The sequence below is a fragment of the Eubalaena glacialis genome, chromosome 12 (genome assembly GCF_028564815.1).
Source record: "Eubalaena glacialis isolate mEubGla1 chromosome 12, mEubGla1.1.hap2.+ XY, whole genome shotgun sequence".
Classification (NCBI taxonomy): domain Eukaryota; kingdom Metazoa; phylum Chordata; class Mammalia; order Artiodactyla; family Balaenidae; genus Eubalaena; species Eubalaena glacialis.
In genome coordinates, this window is record NC_083727.1 from 95,806,127 (window position 1) to 95,827,038 (window position 20,912).

At 34.8% G+C, this 20,912-nt stretch overlaps 1 protein-coding gene across 6 annotated transcripts in view; it reads left to right on the top strand.

The window, feature by feature from the left end:
* Positions 1 to 20,912, top strand: part of RIMS1 (regulating synaptic membrane exocytosis 1) — a 469,742-nt gene that overhangs the window by 358,594 nt on the left and 90,236 nt on the right. The window contains exons 24-26 of one of the 6 annotated variants that reach the window (XM_061206793.1): positions 360 to 389; positions 12,593 to 12,705; positions 18,143 to 18,291. The exons of 4 other annotated variants lie outside the window; for them this stretch is intronic. In XM_061206793.1, coding sequence (XP_061062776.1) covers positions 360 to 389; positions 12,593 to 12,705; positions 18,143 to 18,291 — 292 coding nt within the window. Of the gene's footprint in view, positions 1 to 359; positions 390 to 12,592; positions 12,706 to 18,142; positions 18,292 to 20,912 lie in introns of those variants that run through there. One more of the 6 variants, XM_061206792.1, reaches the window with a different exon arrangement.

The following is a 20,912-nucleotide window of genomic DNA, read 5'->3' on the forward strand; positions in this document are numbered from 1 at the left end:
GGATTAAGGTTAAAATGTCTTAGTAAAGTGAGTGCTGTAATACTTTGCAATTCTTCAAAGGCAAGAAAAAAATAACACAAAATATACTTTTCAAATGCCAAATATACAATATTAATTTCCCAATGTTTCTGTTTTTATTTAAAATCTTTAAATTGTTGCATTCATTCTTTCTTTGATTGATTTTAGTACCATATTTGAGATTTCCTCATGGTTTCTCATTGCAATTTGCCATGTCACATTATATGTTATGTATTTTTATTATTCATGCCATTGTGTTGATTCACATTTCCATGTCTAACTATAAATTTGCTGATTTCTTTCTTTTGTTTCCATCATTATGTGCATTTAATTCATTGAAGAACAAGAAAAATATAACTCATCCACAAAAGGTAAATATTAATGTAACTTTTTTAACAATTTAATATTGTTCCATTTCTCTCATAGTATATGAGTTATATAACTGTATTTATTGAAATAATGAGCCAAACTATTTAACAGATAGCTTTTTCCGTGCAGTGATTTGGTAGGGCATTTGGTATTCACCGTTTTGTATTGTGAGCAGCTCACATCAAAGAGGAGAAGATTAAAATTAAGAGTATTTTTGCTTCAAAATGTATTTATCCACACTGACAACTAGAAAATGATTCTCTTTGGAAAAGAATAACATATTTATAATATGTTTTTGTTTATTTGCATTCCCCCACTCTCATAGATAAAGGGTTTAAGTCTTACCTTCTGTGGTGCAAAGGAGTAGAAAATCCCTGGGTTTTCCTTCTAACTAGCAGTAACCTTATGGCATATTTGGCCCTCTGCAGTCATGCATCTGGGAAGTAGCTGCCAGGATGCTACTCCTCTTGGCCTCAGGAGGGTTAGAACACCCATCAGTTCTTTCTTCCTGAGGGACACAGGAGGGAAACCCTTCAGCCTGCTGTGTTGGCACCTTGCTAACCTGCCTTGTGGTCCTTTGGATCCCATTTGATGTTTGGTCTTTGGACTTGAGTCCCATGTAGATGCAGACCTCCTCCGACTGTCTTGGGCTGATAATTAAATATTTGAATATGAGTTTTCAGCTTAATGAAATAATATTAACAATATTAAAAAGTTATATAATGCTGCATAATTTAATAAAAGTATTTACTCAATATTTATAGATTCGTGATTGAATTAATTTGTTGTCCATAGTAACCCTCAAAGTTAGTCCTGAGAGGACCATCATCCTTATTTTATGAAAGATAAAACTCAGATTGAGAGAGATTAAGAGACTTAACGCATTCACACTGGTGACGTGACCTAGACTGCAAGCCCAGGTCTCTTACTTTGGACCTCCTTCCTCTATACTTTAGTGCATCCTATTTTAATAGGCACAAATCTCAAACATATATCCCTAACTCCAAGTAGATTAAGGTATGTGTTACATCTCTCAGTGTCATAGATTGAAAATGGGAGATAATATTCAATTACTTATATCAGTTTGAATTTATAAAAATATATTTATATTCTGGCATTTAATAAATATTCTGGCAAAGTGTCTGACATACTAGGCAATAAATAGATATTAATAAAAATAAAATGTTATTCAGTGAGATCAAGATGCTTTGGTCCCTAGGTTTTACATAGATTTCTGGCTATCTTGCATTTTTAATTCAGGTATCAGAAACACAAATTTAGGTTCAGTAATACAAAAATGGCCAATACATTGGTACTTATATTCAGAAGAATTTATTTAGATTTGCAAGATAAAATTTAGTTTGCTAAAAGCATTAAATTTTCTGTTGGAGATGGGTCATGACCTCATTCATGTAGCCAAAAGGAAGAAAAATGTAATAATTCTTCATCTGGAGAGCTCTTCCTTCTATATTATTACTAGCCAAAAGCTATAATTTGCTAATCAAAACAAAACAAAATTCATGGGTTGTAGAACCTCAGGTGTATGAAGTGTGCCCCTTTACAGCCTCACTACACAGCGCATCAGGTCGTTGCGTTTTAACAAGGTCACTGTGTCCCGGCTGAGATGTGTCATCACTGTACCAAGTCTGCCTTGGACACAGGGTGTGGATAAGCTTCATGGGATGCACCCCAGGGCTGAAAACCACCAAAGAGGCGCATCCCCAAATGCCGCCGGGAAGGCGGAGAGCAGCCCAGGATGCTGTACCTCCCCCTTTGGGAGTTAAGGGAGCACAGCTTAGCATGAAAAGCTTGGGAAGCCAGGAAAAGACAGAAGCAAATTCAAGAGATTTCTTTAGAGTCAAATTTTAGACTCACCTGCCCCATAGGAAAGAAAACGTTTTGTTTTGCATAGAAACCCTGCTGCTGTGAGCTGATCTTTTCTGGGGTCGCTCATATTGGAGAACTGAGTTATCTTGAGTGCTCCCTGGGTGATGGGGCCTGGCCCAGCCATGCTGAGCTAACGGCACAGGCCACCCACCCCTAGGGAGAGTTGGTTTTTGATGAATTGAAGACGAACTTGTAAGATGTTCCCAGTTCGTTGAGGATTAAGAGTTTTCACAAGATGCAAGATTTTCAGTGCTAAAACCAGGACAGCTCTGGGCGAACTGGGAAGGTTGGTCGCCCTAACTGTAGGGAACCACTATATAATTGTACGGCATATTTTGCAAAGCACTTCCAGAGAGGTATAAAATACCATGAACATTTTTAATGGTAGATAGAATTTATAGGGCACTTCCTCTATGTCAGTGACTTGACTGAGCATGTCATGTATTCATCTCATATTTGTACAACAACCTGAGACATAACTATTCGTATCCTCATTTGCCAACTGAGGAAGCTGAAGCTTAGAGAGATGCAAAACCTGGCCCTGTGTCAGTCTTCATTTGGGAAGTGGTAGGACAGGGAACTGGGCTCGAGCCTCACTCCAGAGACCTCGTTCTGAACCACTCTGATAGGCAGCCTCTCCCACATTCGGCGTTGACCCAGCACCCACTGTGCATCGATAGCACGTAATTACGGTAATAACCTGGGCACAGCCCTAAGGAAGGTGTGGTGACTCCTTTTATAGAAAGAGGGCACAGGGGCTACAAGGTTGCCCACAGTAGCAAAGCTGCTATAGGACAGAGCTAGACAGTGACCCCACGGCCCATGTTCTGTCCACTGCCTCGTGTCACTGTCACATCTTGCACTCACAGCACCGGGAGGCCCACTTAGGGGCCCTACCTCCCCTGCTGACCTGATTTTGGGCCACGCATCTAAATCTTCCAATCCCTGGCTTGCTCTTCACATGAAGCTTGCACCTTGAGAACAGGAAGCCAGTGTATTTGGACAAAGATAACACAAATTTTGGGCTGAAAAGTTAACGGAGGAAATAGAAATGTTCCTAGCAGGTTATTTACCTTTTACGTCCCCCTTTTATGTTGGAAACTAATAGACCCTATCTTTTTAGGATTCAAAGACTGTTTTATAGGCATATTTTAAATCATTCATTCTAAAAGTAAGCCAATTTTTCCCTCTCTGCTACATTTCTTGGACAGTTTTAAAGAGCCCATGAATGTAGTTTGGGGGCATCGAAATAATGATATAAGAAGATCAAAACAGAACCAGAAATTAAATGACTTCAAGGTGAGAAAAAATGTTATTATCATAATAAATTTCTAATTTATATGCCTTTAAGATAGTATTTCTTAAGTGTATTAACTTTTTGCCTTTTGGAAGCAATTTGGAATCATAACAAAACACATTATACTGCCTTTTCTACAAATATGAATTCCCTTTATCATAAAAAATGTGTAATTTACACACACAGAGAATGAAAGGCAGAGTTCAAGTTACTGAATGGTTTAAACAGGAATAAAGTGCAAATAGCATCTGTTGCGTTTTGTTTTCCTGTTTCACTAATAAAATATATAATAATTATTGCAACCAGGCCATTTAAGAATTATCTCTAGTCAACTGAATTTTTAAGTTTCTATAAAAAAAATGCTCAGATAAATTACCTATATCTTCTTTTTGAAATGTTGACAAGAGCAATTTGAATGTTAAGTCATGCAAAATGTAATTTTTATGGAACTATTAGCATGAACCTTAATTAGGTGTAATTCATATTAAAAAGTAAAAGACATTTTAATAATTTTCTGTTACATTATTTATTGTTTAAGTAGTTGCACACTTAGTAGTATACTCTGGTTATGAAACACATTATAGGAAAATATTATGTAACTTGACTTTTGCCAAAATAAGTAAACTAATTTGTATATTCTTTACAGGCAACATTATTTTAACTGTCATTAAGTAGAAAAGGATTTCAACTTTATTCACATTTTTCTTAGTTGCATGTTGAGTAGGTGCATATTACCCAGGTGATTCATTTGTTGTTACTGTGTATTAAGATTTCAAGTTCCTTAACCTTCTAGGGCTTTGCTTTTCCTGGACACTTATTACGAATATTCATGAATTTATTCATAAATATTTAGAGCTCCATTAGTAAAAGTGTCTAATTGATCCATTGCTCTTTTTGTCACAAACCCATAACTATGGTTGTCATTCTAGCTTTCCCTTTAAACTTTAGGGACGTAGTAAAGCGACCCATGTAAAACAGTTCCAAATTCTTGGTTTGGACCCTTTTTTTCCATTCTGCTGATTCAAATGTGAATATTTATAATAGTAGTAAAGACTTTTAAAACTTCAAAGTATTTAACACTTAAATCAACCAGTGGTCAAATTGTCAGATATGCCCCCTTGAGGGAAAAGGTCGTTTCCCCTTCCTCCCTGGGGTCTGTGGGTCGTGCAGGAGAGGCTGCTGAGAAAAGGCTGACGTCTAGCCATGAATAGACTCTTTGATTTTTCTCCTCCAAAGCTGTACATTTCCCCTAAATACCGTACTTTTTTTTTTTGGCAAACTTTAAAATTTGTAAACACTTTTTACAGAAAAGAAGGGAAGAGACACTGAATTTAGTAGTTATGCCACCTTGAGCCTTTCAAGATAGAGTCTGTTGCCATCAGTATAACTGGAATAATGAAAAATGATGGATAAACGTATTAGAGATACAGGGGGTAAACAACGCGACCCCTTGGGGAGCGAGTCTGTTGTTCCCTGAGAAACCTTCATTCCATGGGCGACTCTGCGTTCTGAGTGTGCCCTAAGCAGTGCCTCGTAAGAAGGACAGTGCTCCCTTTCAAGACGGAAATACATTTAAAAACTGTTTACTACATCTGTGACTCTGTTTCTGCTTTGTAGATAAGTTCATTTGTACCCTTTTTTTAGATTCCACATATAAGCGTTACCATGTGACATTTGACTTTCTCAGTCTGACTACTCAGTATGACAATCTCTAGGTCCATCCATGTTGCTGCATATGGCATTATTTCGGGCAGGGATAAATTAGGAGAGTGGGATTGACATACACACACTACTCTACGTAAGATAACTAATAAAGACCTACTGTATAGCACAGGGAACTCTACTCAGTACTCTGTAATGGCCTATATGGGAAAAGAATCTAAAAGAAAAGTCGATATACCTATATGTATAACTGATTCACTTTGCTGTACACTTGAAACTAACACAACATTGTAAATGCTCCAATAAAAATTCTAAAACATGAATCAAAACAAACATAAAAGCAAGAGGTATGAGACTGAAAAAAATCATGTGCCTAAAACCAGCCATCAGTTAAAAATCATGTGTCTAAAACCAGCCATCAGTTAAGTTAAACCAAAAGCAAGAGGTATGAGACTGAAAAAAATCATGTGCCTAAAACCAGAGAGATGTTACAATGTAGATTTAAACAGAAAAATTTTAAAGCCAATTTTTAATGCCTCTGTTCTGTTTAGAAACACCGTGAGCAAAAGTTTTGTTTTAAAAAAAGACCTTTTGTTCAAAGACATGATATAGGAAAATAATAAATAGAACAAAACATAAAACTCTTTAAAAATAAAAATTTAAAAAAATAAAAAGCTGTTTAACTCTGTGTAACACAAAAGGGCAAGGTAAAATGACAGATTTTCATCTGACTTCCTTATCTGTCCAGTATCTGATTAATATTTTCAGTGTTACTCTGGGACTTGGCAACTTTGACACTGAAAGTGAGATCTGGGTCTGGAAATCCTGGCTTTGTTTTAGGTAGTTGAGTGAAAATCAGCTAAAACAAGAGAGAGCCTTGGTGTTTGGGCTGCAGCGAGATTTGAGTGATGATACAGACAAATTACCTATTTCCCCTATGTCAATATTCCATTTCCATTATCTATACTAAAACACAGGCTGTTTTCTTTAAAAATCCTTAAAGGCAAGGTGGTTTTTCACTAAATGTGTTACTTGTTGTGTTTTATGTTTCTCATACTGGATAGATGTTATATTTTATTTTATTGTTTATGTAACTGTAGCATAATCCTTAACATTCAAGAGAATCATACAGGGGTGCAAGGGAAACAGTTTTGCACATTTCTACCCTTGCAAATTGAAATGCATTTTATTCTAGGAAAATGACCCATTTCTGGCATTTCTATATAGTCAAAATATTTTAAACATTTAATCTTTATTTATACATACTGTATACGTCAGGGGAAAGGAGGTGGTGTGTAAGTATTCTATCAAAGTTGCATATTATACTCATATGACTCCAAAGATAAGGATGAACATGAAAGGACTACATTATCTTTTAACTGGAAAAAAAAATGATAGAAAATAACAAAATATAACCAGTAAATTTTTCCCCTTAACTTCCATGGTTTTGGTAAATTGGCAAATAAAAAAAAAGTAAAAATGCTGGAAATTAGTTAATTGAGCAAGAGAGTAAGTCATTGTAGTTTTCCATTTTTTGAAAATGTGAAAAAAATATCAATACCCTATTGAAATAATACAGAGTCATAGACTACAACAGCGGGAAGTTACTCTAAGTTACTTTCTCTTCCCTTTACAAATGAAAACTCCGTAATGGACAGATTTCAGGACTGATCAAGGCCACGGTGATGGATGCTGATGCCACTAAGGTTGTCATCTCTGCCGAATCTTTCCCAGTCCTGAGTTCCGACCATTTTACTCCATTGCTTCCAGATGTATGGAAAATGTTCACACATCTTAACAATTTGTATTCCTCTGAAGTCTAGAAAGCTGTGTGTAGAGACTAGCATTGCAGTCTTGAATTTTCAAATATAAAACCATCTTTCTTTCTCTTCAGGCTGTGTATAGCTTATAATGATTACAGATTCAGTCAGCTAAATTTTTTCATCTTTTATTACTTTATAATTTTCACGTTTCCTATTATATTGTTTCTTGGATTTGAGTGCCCACTAGTACTGATTTTTGACAATAAAATGCTTCGGAGAAGGGGTTTTGTCAGTGCTGTCCGTAACTGAGACATTGCAAGTGCTTCCTGCATCTGTTTAATTCTACCTGACAGCTTTCAGGTGTGTGGTCATTTATCATCGCTCTTTCTGAGACACGCACTGGACCAAGGTCGGGGCTTGACTGTCGCCAAACTCGCATTGTATCAGTAACAGCAAGGAAGCAGAGGCGTTAAGTTTTCTATCATAGTGTGATAGCACTTTGTAGTTAACTAGACGAGCTTAGTTATCCTGTGCAAATGTCACCATGTTTCACCTTTGACACATGAACTAGCTAACCTTGTTAGAAAATAAAATACTCATAATCTTTTTACTTCAATATATTTAATAATATAGAAATTTTCATTATTCCTATTCTCTTTTACACTGTTTCACCTGGAATACTTGAAAATACAGGCTTAACAATATATTACATGGATTATCTTTTTTGCCTATAAACACAAGCATTTGAAATTTCAAATTCATGTTAATTTCTAGATGCATAGGGAGAAATGTGAAAGATTTAAGGACTTTGAAGAGCAGAGCATATATATTTATATATGTATTTATATATTGTAAATAATTGTATTTATATAATTGTAAATTTGTGAATAATATTTAAACCACATTTATGAAAATTTAATGTTTAACTTATAATTATCAAATTACACAGAACCATAATATTCACAATATTTTAAAGCAAGTCATGAATGTCTGCTAAGTTAAAGGAGTTTCCCAGAAAATCACATTTCTCTTTGGAAAAGGTGGTACTATAGAAATTTTTCAGTGGTGGGTTAGGGAAGATTTATTAATGATTCTTAAGCTTTCTTTTTTTTTTTTTTAAGTCACAGGCCTCTTTAATAATCTTATGAAAGGCATAGATCTAGAAAAATGCATATAGGCACAAACACAATATTTGCAAATGACTTCAGCTTCTTCAGTTTCACCAAAGATCATCTATAATACTAGAATTCATAGCAAAACATGGGGCATGAAAAGAGAAGTAATTATTTTAATCTGTCTTTATTTTTAATAATACCTAAGACTTTCCATTAGAAAACTCTAATAAATTACTTTTTAAATTGTATTTACTTTTCTTACCTTGCATGCTGCAATCATTTATTCTCGTTGAGTTTAGAAGACAAGAAATTATTTCATAAGTATTGTTTTAACTTAACCTCTAAAAAAAGTTCTAGTTTTATACTTTCTTAATTGTAATGTTGAGCTGATATTTGATATGTGTACATTCACTGGATAAAAATACCAGAGTTTAAAAATAACAGTGGATATAGAGTAAAGTTGATCTAAAGAAAACAGATTAAATTCAATAAATATCTTTTAGGTAAATTAATATTTGCTTTTTAAAAAGCACAATTTATTCAACATCAAACACATCAGTCAGCTTGTAGAAAGCATAGTGAAAAATTCCAGCTTTTAAAAAAAAGCTTCTGTGTAAAATTACAATGTTAATTACACCCTAGGGGCTAGGAGAAGTGAATTATGTTACTATCACTCTATGGGCAATTATAACTGAAATAACTGTACTATATGTAAGCTATATTTTCATTAAAAGACTAAGTGAAATTACATGATAATTATATTTGTCATAGAAAATGAGAGGGGTTATTTCACTCTCTAGTACGTAGCAGTGTTTGAAATTAAAAAAAAACAACCCAGAAGTCCCCGAATTTAAAATTCTTTTAAAAAGGAATAGTAACTGGCACTTTAGTGATTTTGTTGGTTTCCAATGCTAGCAGTATTCAGAATGCTCCTAAAATGTGAGTTTAATGCTAGGATTTGTGGAAGAATTAGAAAATATTTCATTTCATGGTTTAATTTTGCTATTGGTATTAAAATTGTTAATATAAAAATTTTAAATGATCAGTAATCATTCTTTTCAAATTAAGATATTTGAGCTCTCTGGGCTGTGGTTAATTTTACTTTTAGTGAGATACTTAACAGATAATCATATTCCAAGGATTCAATTAATTTCTAATCATTACCAAATATCTATTATTCTCTCTATAAATCATGTACATGAATAATCATGTCTTCTGGTTCAAACTTGTGACAAATATTCTATTTTAACTCATAAATTTTTCTTACTATTTAGATTGACACACCCATAATCCAGAAATGATGTCAATTTATTCCACAATATACAGTTGAAAAAGAAAATGCAAAATAAGCAAAATCTGTAGAAAAGTTAAAGAACTGCCAAATTAACACTGAAGCCTCTTCATTGATGTTTATGAAAAACAATTTTACTGAAACATGATCACTTGTATAAACAATTATTTTAGAATACACGCTAATGTACACATAATCAGGAAATAATGAGAAATGTTTTTTTAAAATGTTAATTATATGTAATTATCTGGCTTTTGATATGAGTAGGTCAATGATAAGCTGTTTGCATTTTGCTTCTGATCTTGGAATCCGAGAGCAAGCAATGAGGACATAACAAACTACATTTTTGCTGGCGAGTCAAGGGGTCTAGTCATGATTTTGAAAAAAAATTAATTTGGAGATTTCCTTTCTTTGACAGATTAGAAGATGTCAAATTTCACTTGTTTAGGAACAAAGATAGTACATTAATCGTTTTTGGAAGGTCAAAGCGAAGTCATATAAAACCATTTTAGGGATTCAGTCTGTTGTTGGTATTTTTTAAAGTCTTTAAAAACCCTGCAACTGCTGCCATTTTCCTTTGGTATTGGCCTTGGTCCTGTCTGTTCTGCCTCTGCTTCAATACCCAGTGAGTTTACTCTGAAAGCAGAATGACAGCTGTCACCACCAGCAGGTCTTCTTGAGAGCGATGCAACACAGAGAGCAGCCTTGTCCAAGAGTGAAAAAAAAAAAAGACCACATTTAATAAAGGGAAAAAAAGAAATGAAACGAGTAAGAAAGAAAGGAAATCTCATTTACCTTTGTAAACTTTAGAAAAGCCTTCAGAATTGCTAGTCTGGATGCAGTTGGTTTTAGAAAAGAATAAAAACAAAGTATAACTGAAAGTATCTAGCTTTTGACAAAACAATCTGCCTGGAAAGTCTTCCAGGTTCATTAGATGGAAAGCCATCCTGAATTCTTGGAGATGAAAATCGTGGTCTTCTCTAAGGGGCAGCTGTAACCCACAGGTACTTTGCTGATCACACGCCGCCTTGAAAAGAATCTGAATCCTCTTGCTTAATTTTTTCATGGCTTCTTGGCTACCAGCTGCTGTGTCCCTCAGGCTCACCCTAGGAATCCTGTGTCCCCATATCTTTCCTTAATAAGCTTTTTTCCCAAGCCCAGGGGAAAAAAAAAAATAGGATTCATTTCAGTTAGGCTACCACTGTGTTCTTATGATTTAGTTTTGAGTTTTGCAAAATAAAGATTTAAAATCAACCATGTCATAAGCTAAGTAATTCTATTTAAAGCAATGAGGTGTTGTCCTGGCAAGGTTAAATCACCAGAACTGCTTCAAGCTGCTTCAGGCAGTACCTCTTGGGAAATAATCTTTTCAATGTCAGGTAACTGACCCCCTAAGAATTACATGATGCTAAACGTAAAGGTCACAAAGCTATGGGCTAATCAATGTCAAAAATTTCTTAAAATTAATATCATTGCTGAGAAGATTAAGCTAACATCATTTAAATCTGCTTTTATCACGTGACCCAGGAGGTACCACGTCACAGGCGGATGGCAGAAAGAAGACACATGTACATTTTCTCATTGGGTATACGGCCTTCTATAAATACAACTCACATTTTTCAATAACTTGTCTCAATTCCTAATTCTCTTGAGTAGCATTTTGCTTTATATTACTTACTATGACTCCTTATATATTGTCAAGTAATTAATACATTTCTGAACTGCTTTTCTCAAGATCTCTCTTGAACCATCCTTTAATTATAATAGTCATCATTTATGGTCTCAAGTCAACATTTTCAAAGCAAATGTGCGTGATTGCTTCATTCACATAACGGTGACATTAGGGATTGATAATCGTCTAATTTACTGAATTTACACAAAGCTAAACATCTAACAGCTTGGTGTGAAAATTACAATTAAAACATTTACCCACACATTTCACAGCATGTATTTATCTCCTGGGCTATGAGCCTGTATTTGAACACACAGTAAAAGCTACATATTTATTGAATTTTTATAATGAGTGTCAGTGTCTTTTATCAGGGATCACAGGCCATGTTTTAATCACTGCAATGGAAAAAATGTGTCAACAAGTGTCTTTATAAACTCCTTGTAAGACAGGAAGTCAGCACTCACGTCAATCATACGTATCAAAATGTCCACTATCCTTTAAATCACAGGGCCTCTTAGCAGAAACCCCAGTACATGAATTACAAAACAGTATGGGTTGTGGTCAGATACATGTGTATATACACAACTTAAAAATAAATTGTAGCACTTGTTGCAGAGATTGGCAAGAGATAAGTTGTGAAACATAAACATAGGTCTCACAACGCAGTTATACGTACACGACTGTATTCTTCACTCTTCATTTGTAAGCATGTAAAAATTAAAGGCAGGGTTTTAAAGCCAAGCTGCTTGTGATGGATTCTGACTTAAAATAGCTCATACTTTATTGAAGGCTGTAATTCTTCCCATCTAAACAATCACTCCTGTTACTTAGGAGATGATAAAGGCATAACTGGAGTACACATGTTTATTTACAAATTTAAATTAAAGAGCTAAAGTTCTATATCACATTTTCAAAAAGTATGAATTTCATTTATGTTTTCTTCAGAAATAGAAAACGAATCTTTTCTCTTAGCAAGTCCATTTTTAAGAATGGCAAATATTCCTGAAAAGCGGCTGGTAGAAATGAAGGATTTAATAAGAATGCCTCAGAAAAGCAGGCACTCTTCCATTACAAGAGTTTTCAGGTGACTCCTGCAGCTGAGGGTGTCACATGGTGTGCATGCATGTAAATAAACACGTGTATCTCTGTGTGATGTGTTCTATCTATATGTACAAGCAACAACCAGTTCATTCAACAGGAAGCATATTTTCACAATTAAATTCGGTTTCACTTAATCACTCATGAATGGAACTGAGATTATTTCATATCCGATAAAGACGTAGGATCCTTAGCTTTTGTTACTAACCTTTGTGTCCCCCATTCTGTGTGATTTGAGTCATATTCATCTTTAGAGCGACAGTTGCTAGCATTGTATCTTCTGCCTTTTTTTTTTGTTAATCGTGTGATTTCAAAATTTTATTTGATTGAAGTCATATCAAAAGCATTGCAATCTTAAACCATTCGGTTCCTCAGAGGTGCTTCGGTGTTTTAACAGACTCCCGTTGTGTGTTTTTGCAGCAAGCTTAGTAGTGGAGGAGCGAACGAGACAGATGAAAATGAAAGTGCATCGATTTAAGCAGACAACAGGGTCTGGTTCTAGTCGAGAACTTGATCGCGAGCAATACTCCAAGGTAAAACCAGTAACCAACCAATAGTTCCCCTGGTAAAAAAGTACCTTATGGGTAGCAGGTAGGACCAGTGAGCACCAGGTTATAGGAGAGAGGTTATCCTTCAGGTGATGGTCTTGCATCATAGCCTCTCTCCTCTTGATATTTTCGCAAGATATAAGTTTAGTAACATATTGTCTGTTAACCTGGATTAAATGTTTTATCTAAAAAGAAAATGAAAATACTTGATATTAAAGTCACTTGATGATCGATTGTCGTGGTCAAATGCACATAAATAAGCAAGATATGTGAAGCCATTTTAAGCCATTTTATTGCTTGAATATCACTTAATATTGTATTTTAAATATTAAGATATAGAGTTATACTCTTAAATACTAGTTGAGGTTGATATTCCTATGGAGATTTCTTAGTGAATGATAGAAATTATGTGATGTGAGATTTCTTATTGATCTGTCTTTAGTGAGAAAAATAACTGATTTCAAACTCTCAGAAACTGAAATCCACACAATTTCAAGTGAATAAAAATTTAATGTATATTTCAATATTATTTTGTATGGATGCAATAAGGAGTTTATAAACTGCTGACTAGCATCTGATAATTTTGATTAAAATATGCATAGAATTTTATACTTCATGAAGCAATTTTAAATTTATTATCTGGTTTATTTAAAAACCTTTTTTTTAGAATACTACAAAAGTGGCAGCAGCCACTACAGGACAACCCGTGTTTTAATCTGATGTCAAGAATCCTTTTGGAAGTAATGACCTTTTCGAAATTCAAAATTAAATAAAACGTTGTTAGCTTGTTATATGAACCTAGAAAAACCTACTCATTTTTAAATATTGGAGGTTGTTCATTATATAGCCAGATATTCAGAGACTAACACAAAAATATGGAGGTGGTGACAAAATCTGATTCGTCACCAGCCCACCATAGAGCCATATGTGCTGGATGCCGTCTTATCACTATATATCTTAGTTTAGCTGCAGAAGGGTTCTTCCAACTGGACAACGTCCAAGGTCGCTGTGATTCAGCGGGGCTCAACTCCCAAGGAGTCTGAAACAGTATTTTAAAAAGTAAAGTCAGTAAAGAAAAAAAAAATCAGTAAGCAAAATATCTTGATGTTGCATAGAGTTGCTGATTCCAGCTCCACATATTTTTTCCTCCAGTTTGTTCTTTATGATATTATTACTTCACCTGCTATTTGTCTGTCTTTATGGATATCATCATCATTTTTGCTTGCTTTTACTACAAATGCAGTAAGAATTAGGAAGCAGCATAAGTTAGGTTTTCTTCCTCCACTGTTGCATGTTCTTATTTAGAAACGATCTTTAAAGCTGGAAATGTTTTCTTGATTTCTTAGCATTATGTCAAAGGATGAGGTCAAATAGAACAGCAGGGATAGGCAGAGCCAGTGCAGGAAACAAGAAAGAGATAAATAGAGAATCAGTGTAAAAAGACTGAAAGCCTTTTCTGAACTAGGTCTCTCATCATTAATCCGTTGATAAAAAAAAAAAAAAAAAACTATAAAATGAAGTGCCCTAGAAGTCTAAATCACCACTAACACATATTCATAATGAAATGAAAAGTAGGTTTATCTTGGTTGGGAGATTCCAAATTCTTTCATGGGTAGAAATTTAGAACTTGAAAATACCTCAAAATGATCTTCAGTTGCAGCTCTCTTAGTTACCAAATTCATGAAAACTGAGGCCCCCTCAGAAGAAAGGAGGCGCTTTCCCAACATTAACAAAGCCTTTCTAGGGAGTGGTGAGCCCACCACCTCCTGATCTGGAACTTAGATGCCCTTCGTTCCTCTTCTGACATCACTGAAATGTACACATGACTCCAGTTTGATTCAGAGGTTCTTCTATGGCTTTTGATTTGCATGCAGTTAAATTATCATATTCTGTCATTCCTTCCTTATTTGCACAGGCATTCTTTTCCTTTTCCTCTCTCATTGCATTTAAATATTAAAAAATCCATTACTTTCAAATATATTACTATTGCTCTTACTGCATACATTGATACTACTATATTACATAAATAAAATTATTATAAATTATATTGATAAGTGTGAGATCAAAGATATGGTATCTTTAAAAACATAAGTCTATAGGACAGGAAAAATATATAAGATAAAATAACAAATAATTAGCTTATTTTTAATTTTATATGTTAAGTAAAAGGTAAGTACTCTCTACAATTCTAAGATTCCTAATGCTTACAATAAAATTTTTAAATACTTTCCAGTAGCGACTCCAGTTAAACCTCTCGCATTTTTTTCTTTCTTAAATTTATCCTTTTATCTCAACCTTTTTACAATTTACTTTACAAAGATCTATTTTTATTTATATAGTTGAGAACCAGTATTTTCATAAATTTAATATACATTACATTTTGAACTTTATTCCTTTATTGACTTATTTTTAGTGTTTTAATCCATTTGGCATTTTGGATGAAGCAATGCACCTTAGTTGAAATTCTGCCAAATTAGAACTTGGTTAATAGCTTTCAAAATATTTATAACCAGACACCAACAGAACTAGATTTTCTTCAGGGCAAAGAATTACCAGACACGTGTAGTATAATTCCTAAGATGTTTCAAACCTGGCATCTCCTTTAAAGTATTAAATGAACCTAATTCCATCCTGAGTAAGGAATTAGCACTAACTTGGCTTTTGAGAAAACACAAAACTTCGTATCTCTGAAATGTGACACTGTGCTGGTTGTTCACTGATGTTAGACAGAGTCGCATGCCTTGGTGATGGAGTAAAATTCATAACTGGAGAGTGAATTTGCATGTAGGCCTCACATTTTGAAGAGCACTTGTGTTTCTGTAACCCAGGAACAGCAAGCAGGATTGACTTGATGGTTTTTGTAGGCAGCTGCCAAGAGTTTATTATTACTTATGAAAATAGCAGCCCTGTTATTAGAGCTTCCCCTCACATCAAGGACAAATTTCCCTGCTATGTGATCAGTGTAAATTTCTCCTGAGGAGGCTACATTTCTCAAAATATAATTAACATATTTGCATTAAAATATTTAATTGGTAAATAGGAAATTTAAAGAATCATGCTTGATGAAAAGTCAAAGTGATTATTTAAACTTTTAACAGATTTTGAAAATAAGTAGATATAGTAGTATAAAGTGAGTATAAAAGCCTTTCCGTTCCTTCAAATAACCAATGTGAAGAAAACTGTGACATGGTGTCAGAATGGTGGATTATTCTTTACCCCAATGTGAAAGATTTTTAATATGACAAACAATCTTTTAAAATCCCTTGTTTTATCTCTTGGCTGGAATAGCAAAAGTCTATAGACAAAAAGGAGGAGAAGACATGATTTATAGAAAAGGAGGATTTGTTTAGTTGGAGAAATAATTCCATGCACACTCACATGCTCTTATGTTATAGTCTACACTGCTTATTATTGGCATTTGCCAAATAAGGGGAGAATTTGTGCTGGGGTCACGCCATGCCAGAAAATCTCTTACAGCTGGGTAAATTTTTATTGTATTAGAAACCAATTCATTCATATTCTCTCATGGACAAGCTATCATTTCAATGTTTGGAGACATTATAATAATCACATAACATATTTACTTAGCAAAATAGTTTCAGAAACAAGTAATATAGGAAATATGTTTGTACCCCAGTAACAGAATTAAATTCAGATTCCACTATGTGAGCATATTTTTTACATCTATTCTGTAAATAAAAAACAGTTCTTACTGAAATGAATCCTGTCAGTCAGCACCATGCTATCAGATAGGAAAGAATTTAGTGGTAAAACATTATCATGTTACTTTATCATAAACCATATTAATTTTAAATCATACATGAAGTTATATAAATAGCTCAGTTCTGAACATAATAGCATATATGCACGTCCTTTTGGATTATAATGAAGCATATGGCTTTCAAAAACAGATCATGCAATTATGAAAAAATTCTTTGGAAAGATAATTTTATAGCTATTCTATGAATTTCAAATTGTTTTCATGCTTGATGTGAAATCCTTTGCCCAAAACATACACATGAGAGATGAAAAATTAAAACTAACATTTAAATACCTTAGGCCTGAACTACTAGCACTTGGAAGATTATTAAATAAACATGATCCTTTCTCTAGAAGTTTTTAAAAAGTATTATTGTCTTATAGTTCTTTTTGTATATGCAGATCTACAATTTAGCACCATTTTATTTAGTATTCTTTAGCAAGACAATTGTTTATACAAATTTTTAGAAATAGAGTGTTTGGATTATTTTAGATATATTAAAACTTATTTGCTATGGAGCAGAGAGGATGGATGAGTTTTTCTACAAGTTTAGCAAACATTTGATATTTTCACACCTTAGGACATAAATGCAAAATTAAATTGCTTGATAAGAAACTTAAATACCCAATGTTTGGTCATGTGTCCCTTTAGTTATGTGTTCTTTTTATTTTATATAAGAAGTTATATTATCTTACCTTTCAGTACCTAACAATAGAAAATCAAGTATATATTTGTTATTTTAAAGTTGTAGATACTTATATAACCTTACTATTTATTATGATTAAAACACACATATAAAAATAAGAATATAGACGGTATAAAGCTCTCCACTGTGTGATTCTTTGCACTAAGAGAGGGAAGTAGAAAAAAAGAGTAGATTAACTGCTTTGAAACCTTCCCAAGTTTTCATCTTTTACCGAATGATTTCTAAGACCTCAGGTAATGAATACTAAAGACAAATATAAAGACACATTTAAATATGAGATATAGTGTATCTTGAAACTTTAATAGGAATCCATTTTTTACTTTCAACACTTAGTTGATAGTTTAAACCTGAAAATAACTAATTAAGCCATAATAGCAAGAAAGTCAAAGTCCAGTCTTTGCCTCAATCCTTCTGCTTTCATGTCAGTGCTTTTTTGCAGAGAGATGTGTTTTTTGGTTACATTTGAGAGAATGTGATGTCTTAGAATAGGGAAAGTGTGTAGGTAAATTGAATATAAGTTTTAGACTCAAGAAGCACAGACAGATAGAAGCAGTGTACCCCATGGATAGAGTAGAAGGTGAGTAGAATCTGTAGGCAACGACGAAAACCCAGGCAAGGAAAGAGGAACTGATGTACTAGAAAAAATAAATAATACAATTTTGAGGTCTTAAGTATGTGCAAATCATTTATTCAATGAATTTTCCACCCAAGCATTGACACTCTCGTTCTACGATTCAGTCCTTATAAACCACTCCTTACCATTCGAAGGGGGCTGGGTTGTGATACTGGAACCCATGTACCATGCTAGCGTTTGGGTTCTTTTAGACTCCACACCTATGTTTACGAAAGTGCACTTTTGCTTGATGTGGGCTGAGTAGCCGTTAGCCTCACCATGTGTGTCTCTGTTTGCCAGCCTCCGATGAGAGAGCTCACGCGCTCTTGTTTTCCATCCTTAGTATAACGTACATACAGATCAGTACCGAAGCTGCGACAGCGTCTCCGCCAGATCCTCAGACAGTGACGTCAGCGACGTGTCTGCCATCTCCAGGACCAGCAGTACCAGCTTCCTGTCCGAGCAATCTGAGCGGCCCCGGGGCAGGACCAGGTGAGTGGATGCCACTGTGTGTGCAAACCGGGTAAAACTGCACCGTGCTTCCTGAGTGTTCTCACTCAAACAGGGTTTAGGTCAAGTAAGTAGCAGAAACATTTCATTGAAACTACTGGGACTAGAGCGAGTTCAGCGTTGATTCACTGTTGTGTAACGTTGCCTGGACTCTTTGGTACTTAACTATAACATGGGGCTGTAACCAGAGTCATATTTTAGAGATTGCTCTAAAATTCCTTCTGAAGTGATTAAATCCACAAAGCATTCTTTAGTCCAGTGTCAGAAAGCTCTCTCTGTAAAGGGCCCCATAGTAAGTATTTCAGGCTCTGCAGGACAATCTCTGTCTCGACGCTCTACATTGCCACTGAGGTGCAGAGGCTCTGCAAACAAGTGAACACTGTCCTATTCCAATATAGTTTTATTTACAGAACAACAGAGAGTGGGCTGCATTTTCCCCTAGGCTGTAGTGTGCTGATCTCGCCTTCAATCACACAGCAGCTGGTCCGCCTTCAGGTGGGTGTGATAACAAAATACACACCCCTCTTTTACAGTAGGGGAGATGTAAGAAGTTTGCATGAAGTTTGTTTAAATCACCGACAGTTATCTTGGTTCTCACAAGGCGAATAACCCTGCCGAAAGGGAAAAGACCGCGGGAATCTGGCGCTATTTTCAGTACAGCAGGACTCAGTATGGACAAGGCATGTTTTACATTTGTTCTTAACTAGTTTCCAGAAGTAGAAGTTTCATTGAAGGCATTCTGGGGTTGATGAGAGGCCCAAGAAATATAAATGTTCAAAACAGGAGCAACTATCTTCCTAATATTCCGAAAGCCTTTTATGATCGCACATTTTGATGATGTATCCTGGGGCATTCCCTCTTCCTGGATTTCTCTGCACCTAGCTCCCATGTTGAAGCAAACTGAGACCAATTATCTTACTGTTAATTAACAATGCCACACTGAGATTCTACAGGAGCAATTCCGATCGATCAAGACATTAAGAGAACGTTTTATCTCTATTTTGAATAGTCTCAGCATCTGGTCCTAACAGGATATTAAGTTCTCTAAAATTTAAGAAAGAATGAAAAGAGCTAAGGAATGTAGCCATATTGAGCTGCTAGGATAGAGGGGTAAAAATGATTATAATCGATTCCTTTCTATTGAAATATTATTAAGATATTATGTTTCAAAACCTATTCAGTTTAGCAAGAATATTGATAAATAGGGCTTAAACAAAGACTTTTTTCACTTTTAACCACTAAAAATAATTTACTAAATAATTACAAAACCGTAAATCTTGAAGTAATTTTATGTTCACAGTAGAGCCACGTACCCTGAGTCCTGTGCTGTAAAGTATGACTAATTAACAGAATTCATGTTACCAACCAACTGTGAGAATAATATGTGGGTCCACTGTCATTCTCTTGAAATTTCAGGAGAACAGGTTCTTCAGAAATGCATCTTCAGCAAAAATTTGGCTGTATGATTTTTGAGGAAGAAAGCAAAGAACAGAGAAATTTTAGGGGGCTCAACAACAAGGGACTACGGTTTTATACAAAGGAGGAGAAAGAACTTCATAGTAGTGATTGGAGCCGAGGTTACTCTGTGGGAAAATGCTAGTGTATCAGACAACACTCACTATAACTAGATCATCACAAGAAGCAGAAGATAGAAGATTTTTTGCCTCCTTGATTCATATAACATTTATTATGTATTGAAGGTGGTGGGGACGGAGTAGACCTAGGAAGGGTGCAAATAAATTTCTTAATGACAAATCCGTTTTCTGAGGGCATTTCCCTGTTTCCGGCTTCCCTTTCCCTTCTCTGTGGTTTAGAGCACATTTGAGCTGAGTTATTTTTATGTAAGTGGATTATGTAAATGCAGTCAGTTAAGCTAATGGCTAAACAAGTTTCCCCTGAAGCTAATGTGAAGAAATATTTTCCTGTAGTCCCATACTTTAGATCAGGGATTCTTCATATGTGGTGCATGTTTGATTTCTTAGAACACTTAGGAGGAACAAAGAGGGTAAGATGAGCTATGGGAGGGGCAGGTCTTCCTTCTTACATCTTTTCATGTATGTTCTTCCCCCTAAGTATCCTCACAGGTGCACGGACACACATGTACACCCCCCCGACACACACACACACACACAGTTATTTTGGGTCTATCATCAGCCCTATGGTAAAAACTTGAGAGGAGGGTTTGTGATGAAAAATAAAAATGACATCAAAAGGTTACAGGCTCTTCAGCTTTAAATATTCCCAATTCTTATAACACTATGAATAATGATTTTTCTCAATATAGTACTCCTTTGCATTTCTGTTTTTTTTTTTTAGTAACTAACACCTGCATAGGTTTTAAAATTTTACTTATTCAAGTTCATGGATAAAAGATGAAAAATGTGATCAATATAATAATAGATGTATTTACATTTCATAAGAGGTACCAACAAACTTTTGAGTTCCTATCAAGTGTAAAGGCTCTTATTTTCCAAGACTTCATGAAAGTATAATATCTAGGCCGCATACTCAAGGAGATTATAATCTGTTTAAGAGTTTGAAACCTATTTTTATATCCTGATTCCCTGCACAGCTGACCCTTGAACGGTTAGGATAGAATCAAG